Raw genomic sequence first — 21757 nt, 5'->3', positions numbered from 1 at the left:
GACAAATCACATGATTGTCTACCCATGTGAAAACATCTGAATGGAGAAGAAAGCATGTGAACACCAGCGATATCATTATGTCTTTTTTAACATTTATCGAAGATAATGTCTGGGTAATGTTCATGCACCTTTCACCTACATAACTCATATCATTCTAGTTGTTAAAAACAGTTGAAAAGGGGGGATCGCGTTCGCATCACATCTTGCACATCACTACATCTCTAGTATGCAGAATTTTTTCTCTATCCCAGTCCAATGATTTATATATAACATTTATTTATCTATATTAACTCCTTAACCTATTTTATAAATATCCAATTGAAAAAAAGTATATTGGATTCCAAAGTCAGAGTATTCGGACAATGCAATATCAAATTACTTGATTAAAACCCCTTATGTCTTAACTGTTGCGTAGCGTTTGTGTATGCCCAATTTATACCTCATCGATGAAAACAGTGTTCTAGGATTTCTATTTCCCGTTACCTAGGGCAAGTGAAATTTGGGTCGGGGAAAGTTAGGTACTTAGTTACACTTTCCCGTGGCAAGTTGAAAACTTAATATGCTGTAAGGATTTGTTTTGTTAGGAAAGCAGTCATTGACTGTGGGAAAGTTGATTTTATATCGATTTTTCCTGAGGAAACCTCAATTTCTGAAAAATCCTAGAACACTGGAAAAAGCTTTCATTTTATGCTAAGCTCTACCATGTAGCAGTACACATGCTCCTGGACTATTTGTACCCCACTGTTGCTGAGACAAAGGGGTTTATAAACAATTACATGCTTGTACAGAAGAATGGTCTTTATTATTATAGCATCTTGATCTGGAGAAAATGAAGGTCACATCCACAGACCTGCTTTTCTTCCGCTTCTTTTCAAATTTTGATTTTTACTGTTATAATTCTTTTACTTCTGATTTTTGCTAATTTCGGCTTAGGTAACTTCATAAATCAATTCTGCATGAAGGCAAATACTGTAAGTAATGTGTTAATGTTGCCTTTTTAGCTCACCTGGATGAAGGCCATGTGATCTATTGTCATCACTTGGCGTCCGTCATCGTCCTTTTTTGTTAACAATTTTTCAAAACTCTTCTCCACTGACACTACTTGACCAATTGGAACCAAATTTGGTATGAATGTTTTTTGGGGTATCTTGCATAGAACTGGTGTGGGGATTTTTTATCCATTGAAAAACATGGCCACCATTACTAAAAATAGAACATAAGGGTCAGACAGTAGGTTTTTGCATATATCTTCAAAACCATTAGGTTAAGCTAAATTTTGTCATGGGGGATAAAAGTGTTCAGCAAAATGAGATCTTTCAGCAGTCATATTTCCGTTTTAATCCATTAAGCCATGTTGGAGTTTTTGCCCTTTTTCAACTTTTTTTTGCTATTTTTTTATGTTATTTCTTTCATAAATCTTTTCCTTTGACACTAATTGACCAATTGAAACCAAACTTGGTATAAATGTTCCTATGGGTATCCTGCATAGAACTGATATGGGGATTTTTGATCCCTCGAAAAACATGGCCGTTGTTACTGAAAATAGAAGATGGGGAACAGACAGTAGTTTTTCAATTATATCTTCAAAACCATAAGGTTTATCTAAATTCTGACACATATAAAAATGTTCAGCATGATGAGATCTATACTTTCGTTTTAATTTGTTAGGCCATGTTGAAGTTATTGCCCCATTTCAAAGTTTTTTGCTATTTTTAATGTTATTTCTTTTTTGAAATCTTTTCCTCTGGCACTACTTAACCATTTAGAACCAAACTTGGTATGAATGTTCCTATGGGTATCCTGCATAGAAATGATGTGGAGATTTTTGATCTGTCTAAAAATATGGCCACTGCTACTAAATATAACATAAGGGTAAGACAATAGTTTTTCGCATACATGTATATCCCCAAAACCGTTAGGTTTAGCCAAATTCTTTCAATAGCTGAAATGATCCTTATTATTAGGACAACTAAAGTCTTCAGGGATCAAAGTTGTCAGACGACCCCTTGTAAGAGTTATTGCCCTTGAAAAGGGAAAATTGGTTTTTTTTTACAGTTTTCAGCCAATATCTTGAAAACTATAATACTTGTAGATAGAAACTTAGGTTTAGCCAACTTCTTTCAATGGCTTATTAGGACTACAAAAGTCTTCAGGGATAAAACTTGTCAGATGACTCCTTGTAAGAGTTATTGCCTTTGAAAGGGGAAAAATGACAGGTTTTTTTTTTTTAATTTTTAGCCAATATCTTTAAAACTATGATAGATAGAAAGAAACTTTCAGTTGCTGAAATAATCCTTATGATAGGTCCTACCAAACTTCTTCTTAAATTTATTGCCCTTGAAAGGCAAAATTGGACCAAGTGAGCAATTTAGGCTCATGGGAGCCTGTTGTTGTAACTGTCATATTTTGATACTACATTTGTACATGTATTTAGTAATTGTAAACTATTTTGTATTTTCAGGTACCCATTGTTGGAGGTGTTGTGGTTTTAATCATTGTGGTAGTCATTATCTATTTTATATGTAACAGATGCAGGTATGGTAGTGTTTCATCAAGATTAATTTGTTTCCTTCAGTAGGGTTTGTAAGTCTCATTCTAGTTTCATTTTCCTAACTGAAACTATTAATATACATGTAGGACATATTGAAATTTGAAGACTGATCTGCATTTCATGGTTTACTTCTGGTATCTTAAAATGTTGCATTGCAGTCCAAACTCTACTACTTATTGCTTTTCTTAACACATTTATCATGTAGAAATATTATATTTGTCATTTTTAGCTCCCCTGGACCACATGAGCTATTGCTATCACTTTGCATTGTCATCTTTGTCCCAAACTTTTTCAAACATGTTTTCCTCTGAAACCACTGAGGCAATTGCAATCGAACTTGGTATGAATGTTTATTAGGGTATCCTCTATAGAACTGACATGGGAAATTTTGATTCTCTAATAAACATGGCCACTGTTATGAAAAATAGACAATAAGGGTAAAATAGTAGTTTTTTGCAAATAACTCAAAAACGGTTGGGTTAAGCCAAATTCTGACATGGTGAAAATGTTTGCATAATGAGATCGCTCTGTGGTCAAATTTGCATGTAAATATGTCAAGCCATGTTGGAGTTATTGCCATTTTTTTAATTTTACACTTTGATGTTATTTTTTTTCAAAAATTTTCCCCTCTGACACTACCTGACCAATTAGAACGAAGTTTGGTATGAATGTTTCTTAGGGTGTTCTATGTAGAACTGATGTGGGGATTTTTAATTTGTCGAAAAGCATGGGCACCATTATTAAAAAGAGAACATAGGGGTTAGACAGAAGTTTTTCTCATTTAACTCCATAACTTAAGTCAAAATGTTCAGTATGACGAGATCTATCTGTGGTCAAATTTGTGTGTTAATCTGTTAAGCCATGTTGGAATTATTGCCCTTTTTTTAATGTTTTTTTTTTTGCTGTTTTTAATGTTATAACTTCAAAAAAATTATCCTCAGAAACTACTGGACAGAATCTAATGGAAATTGATATGAGCAATAGGAATTTTTATCCAAGAAAAAATGGCTGCTTTTATAAAAATAGAATATTGCTTATTAATCCAGGTATGCAACTCAGGCTCTTTAGAGCCTCTAGTTTATTGGTATTTTAACACAAAAGGATGTTTTACCTTTAATACTCAACTGAACTCTCAGTAAATGAGATTTTGACCTATTCTCATGAAACCATGAATTCATGTGATGAGATTTACTTTAACTACATGTATAAATGTTTCGAGATGTAGAAAATTAACAATAAGAATTTCATGACAGTTTTCATGTAACTTTCAGTGTTCTAGGATTCCCATTTCCAGTTACCCTGGGCAAGTGAAATTTGGGTCAGGGAAAGTTAGGTACTTAGTTACACTTTCCCGTGGCAAGTTGAAAACTTCATATGCTGTAAGGATTTGTGTTGTTAGGAAAGCAGTCATTGGCTGTGGGAAAGCTGATTTTATATGAATTTTTCTCGAGGAAACCTCAATTTCTGAAAAATCCTAGAACACTGAACTTCATTGAATATTATAAAGTGTAATTCATCAACTCCACAGGTACATTTACATTGTACATGTACATGTATATTTTGAAAACAGCTATATATTACCAGTATTGTTCATGTGTACACATGCAGCTGACTTTATCACCCCATCCTAAATAAATGGTTGCTGCAGATTCCAGAATTAAAGTAGCAGTCTTTATAAATTTCCAACTGGAGGTAATTCATGCACTTCTACTCCACATTCTTATCAAAATATTAAAAAACAATTACAGATCACATGACCATTCTTTGTTTGTCATTCTGCTGTTGCTCTTTTGAGATAAAAATAATGCATTGTATATGAAATTGACACTTTGCAAGAGTTATTGTTCTTGATTTGGTTGATTTAAGAGGAAGTTGAGAGTAAGAATTTCTTCAAAATGCAGATTTGTATCCAGAAAAGACTTGTTGTGTAAAAAAAATGGCATATGAAAATAAAAAAAATAAATTTTGATATGTTGTTCTAAAACATGATTCTCCTGTACCATTAGCAATGTTTAAATTTTACATTGATTGATACTTAAGATGCTGTCCATGAGAAAACCATGCAAAACCATCCAAAAGTGATATCTAAGCTTGTCGTAAAAGGCGACTAAATAGTGCTCAGAACCCTAGCCGGGGGGCTAGGGCACTCTGCCCACAAAGCAACTGGGATTTGTGCCCCAGGTGGTGGAATGGGGTACCCCTGGCGTGTTACATGCTGGGGTTGTCAGGCTATAATACGGAAAACCTGACCGCAAACCATAGTGGTGCACCGTGTTGGGAAAGATGCCACGTTCCTGGCACGTTAAAGAACCCTACTGTGGTATTCTCCCTGAGTAGGAACCATAGGGCTCCGCCACAGGAGGCTAAATTGCCCGACCCTACCCACCTCTCCCTATTTCCAGTGGCAATCAAAATTTGTCGACCCCATTGTCCTTGTGTCCCATCCCTTTTTATTCATTTCATGTTCATTGTTTGAATATAGCTGAAATATTGCTGCTCGGACGTTAAACCCCAACAAACAAACAAAACAAAATTGACATACATGTACTTGTATAAAGTGAATTCATTTACATGTATGCTTGCATTTTGTGATCAAGCTTCTGTAATATATTAAAGCAATTTGTAGTCCTCTTCCCTAATTTCTTTGTGAGATGGCCAGGTGAATTCATCTGTACAAAAAGCCAGAGGTTTGAAAATTTTACTTCAGGATGGTTTAAGAAACTGTTTAATTCAAAATTAAAAGGACTTCTTATGTATATATATCCTGTATTGCAGCATTCCATTACTATAGTACTTGATAATGTATATATATCCTATATTGCAGCATTCCATTACTATAGTACTTGATAATGTATGCATGTTGATATTTTTCAGACAATGCCGTCGCTATGACTACACAGCCTTAAGAGAAGATCAGTCCTTACCACAGAAAATTAGATTTGAGAAAATTCAACATGAAAATGAATTACGTGGTAAGGTCAATAACCTTATACTCAGTTATTTTGCATTTCAATTTCAGTATCTTCATCATTGTTGAAAGATTCATTCAAACAGACTACCGTATTGCAAAGTAAATATAGATTTTTGACATGTGCTTGAATTTCTATTTAAAAAGGATGTAACCTTTTTTTTCGCTGGTTTTTTTTTTGGTGGAAGCCACATGCAGTATGTTCAAATTTAAAATCAAAAGATGGAATAGAATTCACTGTGAAAAAAAATATGGATTGGCCTTTTTGCACCTCAGTTTGAAACATTAAAAATCAGCAGGACAGAACAGAAATATTGATGGAAAAAAATCCGAGATAAAAGTTTTGATCCTGGACTCCCCTAAACATCAAATGGTTGCTTCCTAAGATTTTTGGTCTATATCAATAATATATGAAATAAACAACTAATTCCATTAATTACAAAAAAAAGCTTAATGAGATCTTCATGTTTGACATCATCATCGACATTGATGTGTGGTGCTTAGTACAGTGGGGTAAAGAACATGGGGAATACCACATTGTAGTAACGGAAAAGGTTATTTGAAATAAAATTTGTACTTTCCTGTACACATTAACGCTACAGTTGTACATTTAACAGCTACAGGGAATAGAAGTATTTAATGATTTTGGTTTTTGTTACCAATCACTGTCAATTACCTGTTCATTAATTTATGGTTAGGAAATTTTGTTGAACTTCTGGAAATGTCAATTTTAACATGAGGCCAGAAATTCCCATACAAGATGTTCCCAGATAGCGAACTTTGTAATGTACAATTTCCTTTGTGACACTTGACAACAAGCCTTTTTGAAAAGTACACAACCTCCAGTGTATTTTTTGTATGTACTTTTGTAATTTATGCACATGAGAATTTTCTTGGAACTTCAGTCAGGCCAAAAAAAAGTGTATGCGTGTTTACTGTACCCTGTCTTTTCTTTACGATGGGTGCATTTTTTGAAAGTTAGAGACAAGACACTTGGCTGGGCATGGAAACCAGACTTGGAGGTTGTCATGTTTGTTTGAATTGGTAATAGACAAAACTGGATGCAGAGGGAGCAAAATTTTCGGCTTTTTCATTTTGCGCCAATTTTTCCCAACGAATTGGATCTATCAGGGTACCGTAAACATATTTTTTTGGCCTCACCAGCAAAAAGCCTGAAATAACTATTTCTTATTGTGGAATTGAGGAATTTATCAGAAAGAAAACTACTTAAGTTTCTTACACCAAGAGTCTGCCTTCAACTTGCCCCTGAATCAATTACATACATGTATACTATCCGTTCATGTAAATGGGAAATGGTCTTCACAAGATAACTGTAACATATTACAAATACAATTAAAAATCACACAAATTGAACAGAAGCTTGTTTTGTGTTTTGTTTTTAGATGAAGCATGGATGAGTTGTCAGTTTTATATGAGATCTAATCCACAATATGATTCAGTTCAGAGAATGGAAAATATTGGTGAGTTTTACTGTATATACATAGAATTAACAAACTGTCTTATTTTTTTAACTAGTTAATTATGCCAGATGATACAAGTTGTTGGAAAACACCACTTGAAAAGAGTTATGGTATCAAGTGTAGGAAAATACAAAGTGTAAAATTATTTAGGAACCTACAACTATAAGTGTTGTAAAAAAAAACAATTTCTAGTTATACATGTATATCTTTTATGTATATAACTTGATGTCTTTTACATTCGAAGTTTTGGGAGACACATAATTTTATGAAGGCCAAGAAAGATAGGGTCTTGTTTAGAGTTAATTACCCGACTGGCCCTTTTGTTCTTATCCGTCCCTGAGCCATTTTATTCACTAACTAAATATAAAAAATAAAAAATAGGTAATTTCCGATGAAAAACAAAAGCGTGTTTTATAAAAGTTCTTCTGGCATTTGAGATGACACTGTGTTTTTGCGTACAATGTGTAAACAGAAGCCAGTCAGCAGCATGGCGACCACAAAAAAAATTATTTATAATACATATAAAAATGTTATTAATACGTGCATGAAACAACATGCAGAGATTACTGATTTGGATGAAGTAAAGGTGAACCTGTGCCAAAAAAAAAAAATAGAATGAAAATGCTGACCTACCTACCCTATTTCATTAAAGAATGTAACCTAAATAGATATACTTTTTTTCTTGGCCTATAGAGAAAAGCTAACTTTGCAATCATAAATATACACCTAAGATATAACTTGTTTAATACACAAGATGAAAAATAACAAATTTGTCCTTGGTCAAAGATTTATTACGTGTGTTTGTGTGTTGCACCTTTTAATGCCTTTATTACAGTATGTGATCATTAGTTAATTTTTCACAACACAATCTCAACCATATAAAAGCCTAGAGTGGTAGCAAGATGATTGTGAAAAATGTCCAAGTTGGTATTATGGCTAGTACATGAAGAATAACTGCAGTTTTGAAGTAGAGTCGGAAAATATCACAGCGAGCGAAAACAGCGAGATGGGATATTTTGTCAATACATTCAAAACTTTTTCAAATTGTATATCTTTTTAGTATTGTGGCAGTAGCCTGAGAGAGAAAATAGGCAGTAAGATAATAAATACACATTTTCAGATTTAAAATTGTTTGTGTACTGATTCTGTCTTAAGAAAACATGACACTTTCTCTGTCTTAATGATACAATACATGTATGTCAGTTAATGCTTAAAAATGATACAAAGCAATATTGTACTGTGTCCTTCTATTCCAGGATCTAGATTTGGCAGACATTGGTTTAGAGTTAAAGATAATTATGGTAAAGAGAACATTCTGACGATAACACAGGCCAGCCGTAGTAAACTTATACCATTCACTTCATCAACCAAAAAAACGTTGAGAGAATTACTCAAACTTTTAAAGGTTCGGTTATCTGTATTAAATTAATACAGTCTTATATTTGAAATGTGGCCTTAACTTTGATTCATATATTTTAATATTACATGTTATGTACTTGTAACATTCTACTTTTTTCATTGGTTATCATGATCTTGGATTCAAAGGATATTCAGTGTACCCGAAACCTTGTTTCTATTTTGAAATATATTGGCACTAATGTTTCTATTTATATGTATATTGATGCTATACTTCTAAATTTAGATCCGGATATAAACCATTCCATTCCATAATGACTATCATGGCAAAGCAAAGCAGACAAAGCTGATAAAAAGAAAATACCTTATCTACATATGTAATATATATAAATTAAGGACTTTCACTCAGTCAATACGTTATATATGGACTTGTTAGATTTTATAAGGTATTGACTTCGTTAAAAGTCCATAATTGATAAATACAGTGAAGATTTTATTTAAGTGTCTCACTACAATCATTTTTACAAGCCATGTGAGCTATTGCCATCACTTGGTGTCCGTTGTCATCATCGTTAACAATTTCTTCAAAAGTCTTCTCTTCAGAAACTACTGAATAGATTTGCATGAAACTTATAACGACTGTTCCTTAGGGTATTCTGCACAAAATGACTGGATTTTTGATTGTTTAAAAAACATGGCTGTTGTAACTAAAAAAGAACAATAGCAAAATAGGGTCAGACAGCAGATTCTTGCATATATCTCCAAAACCATTAGGTTTAGCCAAATTCTGACACAGGGGTCTAAGTATTCAGCATGATGAGATCTATCTGTGGTCAAATTTTGGTGAAAATCTATTGACCCATGTTGTAGTTATTGCCCTTTTTGGACGTTTTTTGATGTATTTGATCTTATTACTTTCAAAAATCTTCTTCTCAAAAACTACTTTACAGAATTCAATGAAAATTTGTATTTTTGTTTTTAGGGTATCCTTAATAAAATGATCGTTTGGATTGTTGATCGCTTAAAAAACATGACAGCCATTACTAAAAATAGAACATAGGGGTCGCACAATAGTTTTTTGCATATATCTCCAAAACCATTAGGTTTGGCCAATATCTATAAATTGATGAAATATCCTTATTATAAGGCCTACAAAAGTCTTTAGGGATCAAAGTTGTCATGTAAGGGATATTGCCCTTGAGATGTGAAAAATTACTTTTTTTTAGTTTTCAGCCTATATCTTGAAAACTATGATAGATAGAGTGAAACTTTCAATTGCTGAAATGATTGTCAGACGACGCCATATAAGAGTTATTGCCCTTGAAAGGCCAAAAATTACGTTTTTTGCAGTTTTCAGTCAATATCTTGAAAACTAGAATAGATAAAATGAAACTTTTGATTGATGAAATGATCCTCATGATAAGTCCTACCAAAGTCTTCATGGAATCAAAATTATCACAACTTCTTGTTAGAGTTATTGCCCTTGAAAGGCAAAAATTTAACCAGGTGAGCAATTCAGGCTCCTGGGAGCTAAAAGTCAGACTGACTTTTGGACACCAAAAATCAGCTTATTGTTGATGTGGCAAATCAAAGTTACGACAGGTTACAAGTTATCTGTCCATACAATGGCACCAGTAAATAGGAAAATAATCACTAGATTGTATTGTATTCTGTGTTTTGCAATATTCTATACAGATATCCATGGGGCTGACAAATCATCTTCTCAATCATAACCAGAAAATTCTTCTGGGTTTAGCATTAGCCCATTTTTTGATTAAGGAGATAACCAGTTATAAGAATCAGGAAAAGTCTTGCAATTGGATGACTACAAAATTCCCTGTATAAGAACTAGCATTTCTTAATGTATTACATGCATTTGTCATGTATTTAATAACATTTATTCTTTTTTCAGCATCCCTATATTTTCCCAACCACAGATTTAGACTTTGTAGAAGACCAGAAACTAGTGGTAATGGTACAGCCTATTTCTAACAAAGGCTCACTCAAAGATTATATATTCCAGGTAATCAGTTGTAAAGATTGGTCCTAAGTGTAAAGTTGATCATAAATAATAATGTCACTGTACTTATAAGATTATGTATTCCAAGTAATTAGTCAAAGGATCACCCAGTGATGACATTGCCATGCTTTTTATATTGCATCTTCATTACAGGTGTGATAGAAGCAAAAATATACATTGGAAAGGCATTGCTGGTTCAACAACATTATTGATAGTATCGCCCCCCACTCCAAAAAAAAATAATAATAAAAAAATAAAAATAAAAAAAAAATAAAATAAAATAAAATAAATATATGAATAAATAAATTAACTAATAAATAAACAAATTGAAATGTTTTATTGCCTTTGAAAGATTTCTTTGGTGATGCCTTCATGATGAAAATGTATTTTTTTTGTTTTTGCAGGCAAGATTCCCAAATAGTTACGAGACCAAATATTTATACAGAAACAAAGGACTTATAAACAGTCAAGTAAAATTGTTTGGTAGACAGATTATAGAGGTATGTAACTACAAATATAAAAAATGGATTTGGTTTCAATTAAATATGGTACTATCTTACAATGTTACAGAGGGTATATCACCTATTTAGGAGGTAACAATATTGCATTTGAAGATTATTCAGGGGCATCAGTGGTGGATTTGTTGATTGGAAATAGAGTTTAATGATGAGGATTCATTGGAGCCAGTAAATGGGTAATTACATTTGCAGCAGCAGTCAAATCTAGATTGACAAAGACAAACATGCCTGAATTTCTTCTGCTGTATTTATATCAGAATTTTACTGTAATATTTTTTTTCTGTATATTATTGAACTTTCAATTTTACCAATTTCCAGTTTGCTTGTTGGCCTAGAACAATCTAAGTTTGCTTATTTATTAGCTCTTCTGGCCAAAAGGCCATGTGAGCTATTGCCATCACTATGCGTCCTCTGTCATCGTTGTCCCTAAACCTTTTCAAATATCTTCTCCATTGAAACTACTAAATAGATTGTAACCTTACTTTGCATGAATGCTCCTTAAGGTTTTTTTTAACAATCCTTGTGTGGAGATTTTTGATTTAGCAAAAAACATGGCTGCCATTACTGAAAATAGACCATATGGGTCAAATTGTAGAATTATGTAAATAACTTAAAAACAGTTTGGTTTAGCTATAAACTGGGAGTAAAATTGTTCAGCATAAAGAGATGGACCTATGCTGAAATTTTCGGAAAGAACCGTTGATGAATGAATGGATTTTTTTCCAGAATTTTACATTTCCAACTTTGAAAATCTTCTCCACTAAAACAGCTGGATGGATTGAAACAAAACTTGTTGAATGTAACAATCTGTTTGTGGGGATTTCTGATCTTGCTAAAATATGGCCATTGTTTCTAAAAATAGACAATGGGGTCAAATTGAAGAATTATGCTAATAAGTTAAAAAAAGTATAGTTTAGCTAAAATCTGGCAGGGATTAAAATTGTTCAGCATGATGGGATGACCTATGCTGAAATTTTCAGAATGATTCGTTGACGAATAAATGAGTTATGGGTTCTGAAATGTACTTTTTTTCCCTGAATTTTACATTCTCAACTTTGAAAATCTTCCCCTCTGAAATTACTGGATGGATTAAAACAAAACTTTGCATGAATATTATGTAGAATATGTTTAGTAATCTTTGCGTGTGGGTTTTTGATCTTGTGAAAAACATGGCCACCGTTTCTAAATATAGACAATAGGGGTCAAATTGAAGAATTTCGCAAGTAACTCAAAAACAGTATGGTTTAGCTAAAATCTGGCAGGGATTAAAATTGTTCAGCATGATGGGATTACCTGCATGTAAGTGATTGCCGAAATTTTCAGAAATATCTGTTGACAATTGATGAGTTATGGGTGTTGCAACAGATTTTTTGTTTAAATCTCCTCTGAGACAACTTGTAGGATGGATTGTAACCAAACATTGCATGAATATTGTTAGTAAATCCTTAAAGATTTTTTATCTGTCGAAAACATGAGATATTACCCTTGAACAGAAAAAATGACAATTAGAGATTTATTTATAATATGAAAACTGGATGGATAACTAAGATGCTCTGTATTGATTAAATTGATTAAAAGATTCTTGTGGCAGTAGTACCATAAGGTCAGGAGTCCAGCTTTAGAAAGCTATAAAGAATATTTATGACCAGGTGAGTGATTCAGGTTCTCTAGAGCCTCTAGTTTTGATAGTAAGAAAGCTCTTATAGATGTGTGTTATCTATTTTTAGGCATTGCTATATTTAGAAAGTAAAGGATTTCCTCCACATGGTCATCTGATGCCCAGTAATATAATGATGTCTAATGGCAGTTGTAGGTAAGTTCATCTGTATTATTACAGTTCTTAACAGGAGTCATGACAATGAACCTAATTTGTAAGAATTATTAGGGATGGGTTCAAGAGTTTTGGTTATGGGGCATATGCATAATTGATTGCTGAGCAGCCAAGGAAGGAGCTAGATTTCTTAGAAGTTAAGCAGTTAAACATAAAGATTTCGTGCAAACAATCTACATTCTTTCTTAAAAAAAATTGAAGTGGGGATTGGGGATGATATGAACAGCCTTGCTGCTCTCTCTGAATCCTCACACTGATGATTGTGTCTAACTTTTGCCCTGAAGACGGTCTTGCTGCAAAACTTCAGGAAAATTTTCATTCACTTTCAGCTTAGGAAATTGGTGGGAAGGATACTGGATACCCAGATACCCCCATTTACTTATAAATTGGTTCTTAACTAAATTGAGTTTTAAAACATTCAAAGATATTATCTGAAAGCAGAGAGACTCAGTGGTCTCGTGATGAATTTTAAAAGCAAATCTTATAAGATAATGTATAAAATTAACTTTCATGTAAGGCAACACAAGGACATTACAGTAATTCTGATTGTATATTATTGTATAATGGTAGTAAAAACATTTTTTTCAATTTCAGTTTAATATAATTTTAGGCTTTCAGCAATAGAGAACACATTTTTAGGTTACACATCAAAGCTTTACCCTGTGATACAGAAAAAGATCAGCAAGCAGAAAGATGCTGTTGATGTCATATGTTTTGGTAAGGATAATGATGTTGCAATATTACCCTGTTCACTCAATACAACACTAAAACCTGTTTATACTCAATTAACTATGGAATTTTTTAGTAAGAGAGAAACAATTCACTAAAATTGCAATTATTTTGGGAAGATTCGGTTTTACAAAATATGGACTTTTAAAACGTAGCGGCATTCATGTCTAGTATTATGGAACTTCAGAGACCGCAGTCAAATTATTCCAATTAAATCAACATGATACATATCACGATTTGTATCCTATATCACAATGCATGTCTTTTGTTGAAAAAGTGTACTGTTACACCCTTGATGCAAGGGTGCCCGCACAAGCCATCAGCTGGCAAAATTGAACAGCTACTAGCTCATCTTTTGACAGCTACTCTATTTTCAGAAATGGTTGAACTCTTGCAAGCTTTCCATCAGTCTACCTGCTACTTTTTCTTTTTTTTTTCCTGCTGCTTAAAATACTATTGACATCCCTGTGTAACCTCAGATGTCAAGCTCTTACAATACAATTTTCCAGGAAAGTTTGGTGTACATCATGTCACATTATTCCTGTAAAAACATAGATGTTCAGAACTGCTCATGAACAACAGACTTATCAGTCATTGTAAAGTTCTGAGCATATTAGTCCAATATTATTGCTGTTTTCTTAACAACAAGGTATTTTACATGAAATTTGCCAATATTACCCATTCTAGGTCACTTATTATATGAGATGTGTACAGGAAGTAATTTAGAAGCTGCTCACCCATCCCCACTAGAGCTGTCCAAGTGTATGTACCATGATGCTGTTAGTGTAAGTCTTAGTTTAGTATCTATATTTTCCCCACCTTAAAAAATCAGCCAATCCCTGTGCTGCATAATTTTCATGTCAAGACTGTGTATTTCTTATACTTGTGCGGCATAAGAGTCATGTAAAGACTGTGTATTTCTTATACCTGGTGCCTTATTTAGTGATACCCAGTAAAAGCTGGAGTTATCGTTCTTACTTTTTCTAGTAAAAAAAATATGGTAGTCAACCTTGGAATGTGTCAAAGGGTTCATATTTTCATGTACTCATATGCAGGTCATTGATGGGGTAAATTTATTACATTGTCATTTAGTCACCAGGTACACCTTGCCAGGTATAAAATCTACTGACCTGGGTAAATACTGTACCCGGTCACTAAATGAATATGTAAATCTGCTTCAAAAGGTTGTGACTAGTGTTTTAATAGAAACATTCAACTTTCATAAGTATTTAGTTGACCCTAATTATTATTGGAGTGTGCATCCATCAAATGTCAAAAGGTCATATAAAAACAGTTTTGTTAATTAGCCTTAATTAAATCTCGTTAACCAGGGTCATGAAATGTCAAATGTCAACAGAAGATATTAAACGTTTAACACTAACCAAAATAGCTTTTTTTTTTAATTTATATTTTTCAATTGGGACTTTTTATCTCCTGATTGGGAGGATAGGAGAAAACTGGAGATTCAAACCTCCCAGTGAGAGGTTCATAGGTTTATCAGTGGAATATAATATATGCCATGAAAAAAAAACCTTGGTTCATGATACAGATACACCACTTTCTTTTCAAATATATGAAAAACCTTCTGGTGTTTAATGTTTTACTGATCTTATTGTTTTTTTGTAGGTTTTGAATTTTATATTTGAAAATGAAAGTGGAAAGTATCCATCAATTAAAGAGGTGAGTATGTCAAATATTTAGGGTCATACATTATGTTTATTTTGAAAATGTAGAATTTAGATGAATTAAGGTGTGTAAAGAGGTTTAAAAAATCTCTCTCTACAAAATGTGCTAAAAATAGAACACAGATGTTATGAATCACATCCTGTATCCTTCTTAAGGCCAATTTAACAAAAGATTCTTGTCAGCATTTGTAAAAAATTATGTAATTAGATTTATTCTTGTACAATATCACTGATTTAGGATCTGGAAGTTATTGTATATCATGTCACAAGTAAATGTATTATGGTATCATGGTAATTCTTTTTTTAGATCTCAGAATTAGAATATTTTTGCCATGAGAACCTGTTAGAATTAGCCAAGTTTAACCCTGCACCTGTAAGTTTTTACATAATTAACTACCGGTAGCTGTCATATCTCTACCTTTCTTTGTCTTTCAGTGATGTTTTCTACAATAGTATGATTACATTTTTAGCTCAATGTGAGCTGTTTTCACCACTTTGTGTCTGTCATCTGTCTTTTTCAACTTTTATTAAAAAGTCTTCTGCTCAGAAACTACTCAGTGGTTGATGATCAAATTTTGTCACCACTATCCCTGGCATGTCTACTTTAGAAAAAAATATCAATTTATGCTAAATTGAGTGTCAAACATGTCATCTTTAGCTTTTTTTTTTTATAGTTGAGTTGTTTATTTCTACAATAATCTACAAAACTATAAAAGAAAAGTAAATCCAGCTTTCCTTCACTGGCTTGCATTCAAAAATATGAATATTGTAAAGGATCACAAATGCAAGCAATAATTTATTGGTAATATTCAAACCACCAAAAGCCTTTCCTTTTATGGGAAGAATTCCTGTTTTCCTTACTTTATTAAGTACATTTATGACATAAAGTAATAAAAGTATTGGTATCTTTTTTGCAGATCCACCTATCTTCTAATATGAAATCATTATTAAAGGCTGTGCAGAAAGGGAAACAACCCAAAAGGTACGATATGCCTTCAGAAAAAAATACTATGCAGATAAATGGTCCAATTTATATTTAAAAAATCAATATAACCTAAATGTGATTAGAGTCAATCAATGCTCTTTCATTTCAAGTTTTTTCGTGAAATAGATGGTATCCATTTGTAGTTTTGAATAGGCACACTTGATTAGATTTAATATTATAAATCTTCTATTCCTCAATGGAATACTGTAAAGTGGTTATTTCACTATGATTTAATTTTTGCTATATTGGCGGTCAAAGATTTACATGTATATTAACATGTATGAAGATACAATAAAGTTATTCATATTTGTCTTATTCATTGTACTGTTTTTCTGCCTCAAAAATTACATTATGCAAAAAAAAACTCACTCAGTTTGTTTTTTTTCACACTTGGAAATAAACACTTATACAGTATTCTTCATAACTGTATACTTCGTTTTTTTTTTTTTTTACAGAAAAACAAAAAGACTTTCCTCACAGGAACAAAACATGGAAGGTTCATTGTATGCATCAACATCATCATTGTCTCAATCACAGACTATAACTATGTCAGGATCAATCCCACCACCGCCACCACCTGTAGCTCCACCTCCCCCTGGAGCCCCTCCTCCTGTTGCTCCCCCTCCTCCACCACCTGGAGGACCACCTCTGCCTGTCAGTGATGTCCCACCAGTTACTAATGAAAGGAGTGCCTTACTTGGAGACATAAGACAAGGAATGAAGTTAAAAAAGACTGTTACTAATGATAGAAGTGCTCCTAAAGTGTGAAAATGTGTTTTTTTTTTGTTCTTTTTTCAAACTTTGTTTTTGGCAGAGAATGTTCCTACTGACTATTCGTTAAACCAACCATTACATGATACATGTATCCTTTTTTTAGACATAGTTTACCAATGGTATTACATGTTCTTTATATGAATTAAATGCTATACTCATTTTGAGACATATGGAAACTATTATGTGGTGTTAGTTGTTTGACTTAAAACCCTGTCACTAACAAAAATGAGTGTGAAATGCAAATGTTTTACCAATGGTCTTCGTGTAGGTCATATTAAAAATGGAAATTATAGTTCACTAAGGCATGCAGTTTTTAGCTGGGTTGCACACGTGGGGATTAGAGTGGGGAAATATGTTTGTTACATTTTTTTTTCAGGAACTGTAAATCACAATCACTAGATATTTGGTACACAACTTCAGTATGGGGTCCCATATCGTGGGATGTGATTTCAGGTCCTTATGTCCTCTGATTCATCAAGCAGAGTCATAAATGTACTGCAGTGAAAAACTGATATTTGCCCAGGCCAAGGATGGATTTTTTTTTTAAAATGGTCAAAGACAGAAATGGCTAGGTTGCTGTCACACTTCTACTTTGTGTTTACACCAACCTAGCCATTTCTGTTGTAGACTTTTTTTTTTTAATTCATCCTTGGCCTGTACAAATATCAGCTTTTCACTTGATGAATAAGAAAACAAAAGCCATTGCTAGAACATGTATAGACATAAAATATTGGAAAGATTATTTTTAATTCTTGTTTCCTATCTCATCGAAACATAAACCCAAACATTTAGAACAGTTACTTTTAAAATCAATATATGGTTAATAAAAAGGAGTTGACAGGAGATATTATCTGTACAAATACTGGAATGTTTATTATATTTTCAGAGCTCACCTTTACGTCATTGAGTTGCTTACATGTTATTAGATAGACTCTATTGTTTAATTTCAGATCAGTTCTCTAGTTCTTCACTTTATAGCCAATTTTTAAGTGTAGGGAAATTGACATTTGTTTTTGAGAGAGGTCATGGACAATTTAAATAGTTACACCTTTGTTTTGTCTTACACAGGTGTTTTTTGATACAATGAGATTTTTCATTTTAACTTACAAAGAATCTTTGTTAAAGGAATTATTTTGTCAAACTCAGTTGTTTTTAATGACAATAGTAATTTGTATAAGTCGTGATGATATCAGTAATTCTTGATATGGTTGTGTTGTTATGTTTTATGTGATTTAATAATGCAGCTTTTATGGTGTCTCACTAGTTTCAGTAGAGTGATGTTGTTTTATCTTTTCTGTCTGTCTATCACAATGGACTTTCTTCGGATGTCTATTATGTTATTTATTTTGATTAAATCTTTACAGTTATTTAGTACAAAGCCTGTGCAAGTCTTCATCCTGAAAATTCCTGTTTTACACAGGTATTAAAAAATCCACAAAAATGGCTGCACAACTTCAAACCTCTTTTTATTTTGATTAAATCCTTGCAGTTATTCAGCACAAAGTCTATGTAAATCATATTTAGATTTTTTGTAAACCTGAAAATATGGGTTTTACACAGGTATTCAAAAATCCACAAAAAAGGTACAAAACTTCAAATGTCTATTTATTTTGATTAAATCCTTGCAGTTATTGAGTGAAAAGCCCATGAAAGTCTTTCTTTTTTTTTATAAATCGGAAAAAATAGGTTTTACGTATTAGAAATCCACAAAAAAATGTCACTGAACTTCAAAGTTCATGATTATTTGTAGGCTTATTTTTGAAGCATCTGTAAACCAAAGATTAATAATTTTACAACCTCTAATGTTATGGTGTTGGGTCTCTAATGTGATGACATAAGGCAATGTCATAGACTTGATTTTAATTAAGTTAACATGATATTAATTGCAATTAATGTTGATTTGTTATGCTTTGTTTTATTCTTGTATACTTTTATAACATAGATTGAGAAACTATTGCAAAGTTTATAACATAGATTGAGAAATTATTGCAAAGTTTATAACATAGATTGAGAAATTATTGCAAATTTTTTATTATTGCCAGTAATACTATTGGGTTTAAAGTAATGAATACCAAACTCAAAATTCACTTGTCTGTTTTCTGTTTTTAATTATTGATGCAGAATTTTATCCTGTATCACAAAAAAAATATGTGTGAATTTCTCTAAAGGAATAACTTGGGAATTGGTGCAATATAAATACCAACTATGGCATGTATAAATATATTGTATTTATGATTTACGGTACACCTGCACAATGAGATTTTTCATTTTAACTTACAAAAAATCTTTGTTATAGGAATTCAAAAAACTTGAGTAAACCTTAAAGTCTGAAAGAGACTCAGTCTGGACAAGTTTTATTGTATTAGTAATTTCAAGGAGTAACCTCTCATTAGCAGTGTTAGAACCAAATACATAGAAAATGATTTTTTTTTTGGTTAAAATTTTTGTTTTTTCTATTTTGAAAATTTTGATAATAGTATACTCTCCTACATATGTATTTATAGAATAGATATATCCACATTTTTAAGACCAAGTCTTACAATGGATTTTGTAAAATTTTTGGAACTATTAATAGACTTATGATTTGTTTATATTTTCCACCAGTATGGTGAAACCTTCCTAAACTGAACCTCTTTTGAACTTTAAATTTGGTTTTGTTTAGACAGGTATTTGGTTTACCAATTAAAAAAAACAGGACTTTAAGTATGTGTATGGTTTAGACAGGTTTTCTGATTATTCAGGGTTTGGTTTAGACAGTTTCACTGTATTTGTCTACTGTATAAACTATCTAAACTGAACCCTGAATGATCCAGAAACCTGTCTAAACCAGACACTTTTTTGAAGTACCTTTGTATCAATTTTAATGTATTTTTAACCGGAGTAAACCAAACTCCTTTCTAAACCAAACAATTTTAAAGCCTGAAAGAGACTCTGTTAGGACAGGTTTTAATGTATTAGTAATTTCTAAGTATGCAAAAATTGTGATTTTAGAGAAAATTATTTCATTATTAACCTCTTCTTCAATTTGTGATTATAAATTTTGTGTCATATCTGGGTTTTTTTTTTTGTTTTGTTATTTATTACGCAAAGTGGTTGTGCTCCTGTAGGTTTATCGTGACATTTTGCAGGCTTGCATAAATTACATTAAAATACTTAAAATCGTGAAAAACACACATTATAAAATAAATGGTGTTGTTTAGACAAATAAATTAATTCTATTGCATAACTTTTGTTGTATGAACTTTAAAAGTCCATTACATTGTTGAAATGTCGTGTATCAGTCTGATTTGCCTGGAATGTGGATAAAAGCATTAGCTTAAACAGTCATAAATTATGCTGCTTGATTAATTAGACTTGGGGTGGTTCATGGTTGTACCAATATTTCTTTAAGTGACATTTTTGCACCCAGTCTCTGAAAAACCTTGAATTAGTAATTTTAATATCCATTTTCTGTTTCATGCCTTCCTTATAATTTACTGGCTTGTCTGCAATGAACATAAGTTACATTATTTTTCATTGTGTAGATCTTTTCTTATTTGAGGTTCTTTAACCATCTGTTTTCATAGAGTGAAACTTGTGGAAATTTATCCCTTATTGTAGGGTACAATCTGTGAAATCCAAGAATGTTAGGGGTGGATCCAGAGACTTTGAAATGGGGATGATTACAAGGTATTATTTGCTCAATTGTGTCCAAATTTTGCATGAAATTAATAATATTTTTAAAAAATAAAAGAGGGGGGGTTCCAACTCGGGGACATCCTTAGATCTCCCAACCGCAAGATTCATCACTGTTTATTCAGAAAGCCATTCAACACAGATTCTGTATATATTGAAAAAATACAAAAATACCAATGATGTATATTGCAAATTTCGACATACTGTACAGGTGTTTAGTTCAAACATATTTTATTGAAAAATAAGGCACATTTTGAAAATACAATTTACAATACCCAATTTACAAACAAAATCAATAGCATTTGGCCACAAGCTTGTTCAAGCTTTTACAGTCCATCTCCCCATCATGTTCTACCAACTTTGTTTTCTTGTACAAAGCTTGATAAATTAAGGGCTGACATGTATACTATATACAGTGTTTATTGGATTAACCTCTCATCAGCAGCGCTAGTATAACTGGGGTTAAGCATGGACAATTTCCAATTGATCTTTTATTCTCGTTGATTATTCATTTTTTTACAATCTCTCTTCGTACAATTCAAAACAAAACGGGAACACTAGATTCAAAGATGTTTGGAAATTTTTGCCCATAGTTTCACTGTAAAAAGGTTTTGCATTGCATATTTTATATATGGGAACGTAAGATGTTGGAATTCTGTTCCTCCATACCCCAACGTTAGGATGGTACCAAATCAGAAAATAGCCTGTCAGACAACCTCTAGCATTGCTGGAGTATATACAGGTCCAAGTAGAGCCTATCATTTTCATTTTTACTTCAATATATGATCCGCGTCTGTTGGAGTAAAATTTTATATTGATATAATCCATTTTGCGATTTTAATTATATCTTACAAGAAAGCTAGTGTGTAATAGAATGATTTAAAATCACTGAAGTTATCATAACCTGTCTTGTACCTTTTTACTAACAAGTAGCCCTTGCAATTTTCAAGTAGACATATCATCACTTAACACCAGTGGCATATCGAGGGTCTTCCGGGGTCGGCAACCCCTTTTCTGTAGTTGTTTGATAAAGTTACTATCGTGCATAGTCAGATCAAATATGTGCATATAAAAGCTTAGAACTCCTATCTTTTTTGGACCCTCTGCCCTTTTCAACCATTTTTCTTGTAAAACTATTGAGATTGTGACCTGTTGACACTCTCAGTTAACTACTAAATATAATT

General features: G+C 32.4%; 1 protein-coding gene across 1 annotated transcript; it reads left to right on the top strand.

Moving 5' to 3' along the window:
- On the top strand, window positions 1-20124 carry LOC148628001 (slowpoke-binding protein-like). Its single transcript, XM_088583043.1, has 14 exons — window positions 1-113; window positions 2462-2535; window positions 5426-5523; window positions 6923-7000; window positions 8257-8405; window positions 10269-10379; window positions 10781-10876; window positions 12622-12707; window positions 13336-13442; window positions 14142-14239; window positions 15081-15134; window positions 15447-15512; window positions 16057-16121; window positions 16580-20124. The coding sequence occupies exons 1-14, from the start codon at window positions 78-80 to the stop codon at window positions 16890-16892; spliced, it is 1431 nt and encodes a 476-aa protein (XP_088439169.1). The 5' UTR covers window positions 1-77; the 3' UTR covers window positions 16893-20124.
- Window positions 20125-21757: the final 1633 nt, after the last annotated feature.

Source organism: Perna viridis, chromosome 1 (genome assembly GCF_037379345.1).
Source record: "Perna viridis isolate PV_CMFRI_1.1 ecotype Kerala chromosome 1, ASM3737934v1, whole genome shotgun sequence".
Classification (NCBI taxonomy): domain Eukaryota; kingdom Metazoa; phylum Mollusca; class Bivalvia; order Mytilida; family Mytilidae; genus Perna; species Perna viridis.
This window is presented reverse-complemented; position numbering and strand designations above follow the sequence as displayed.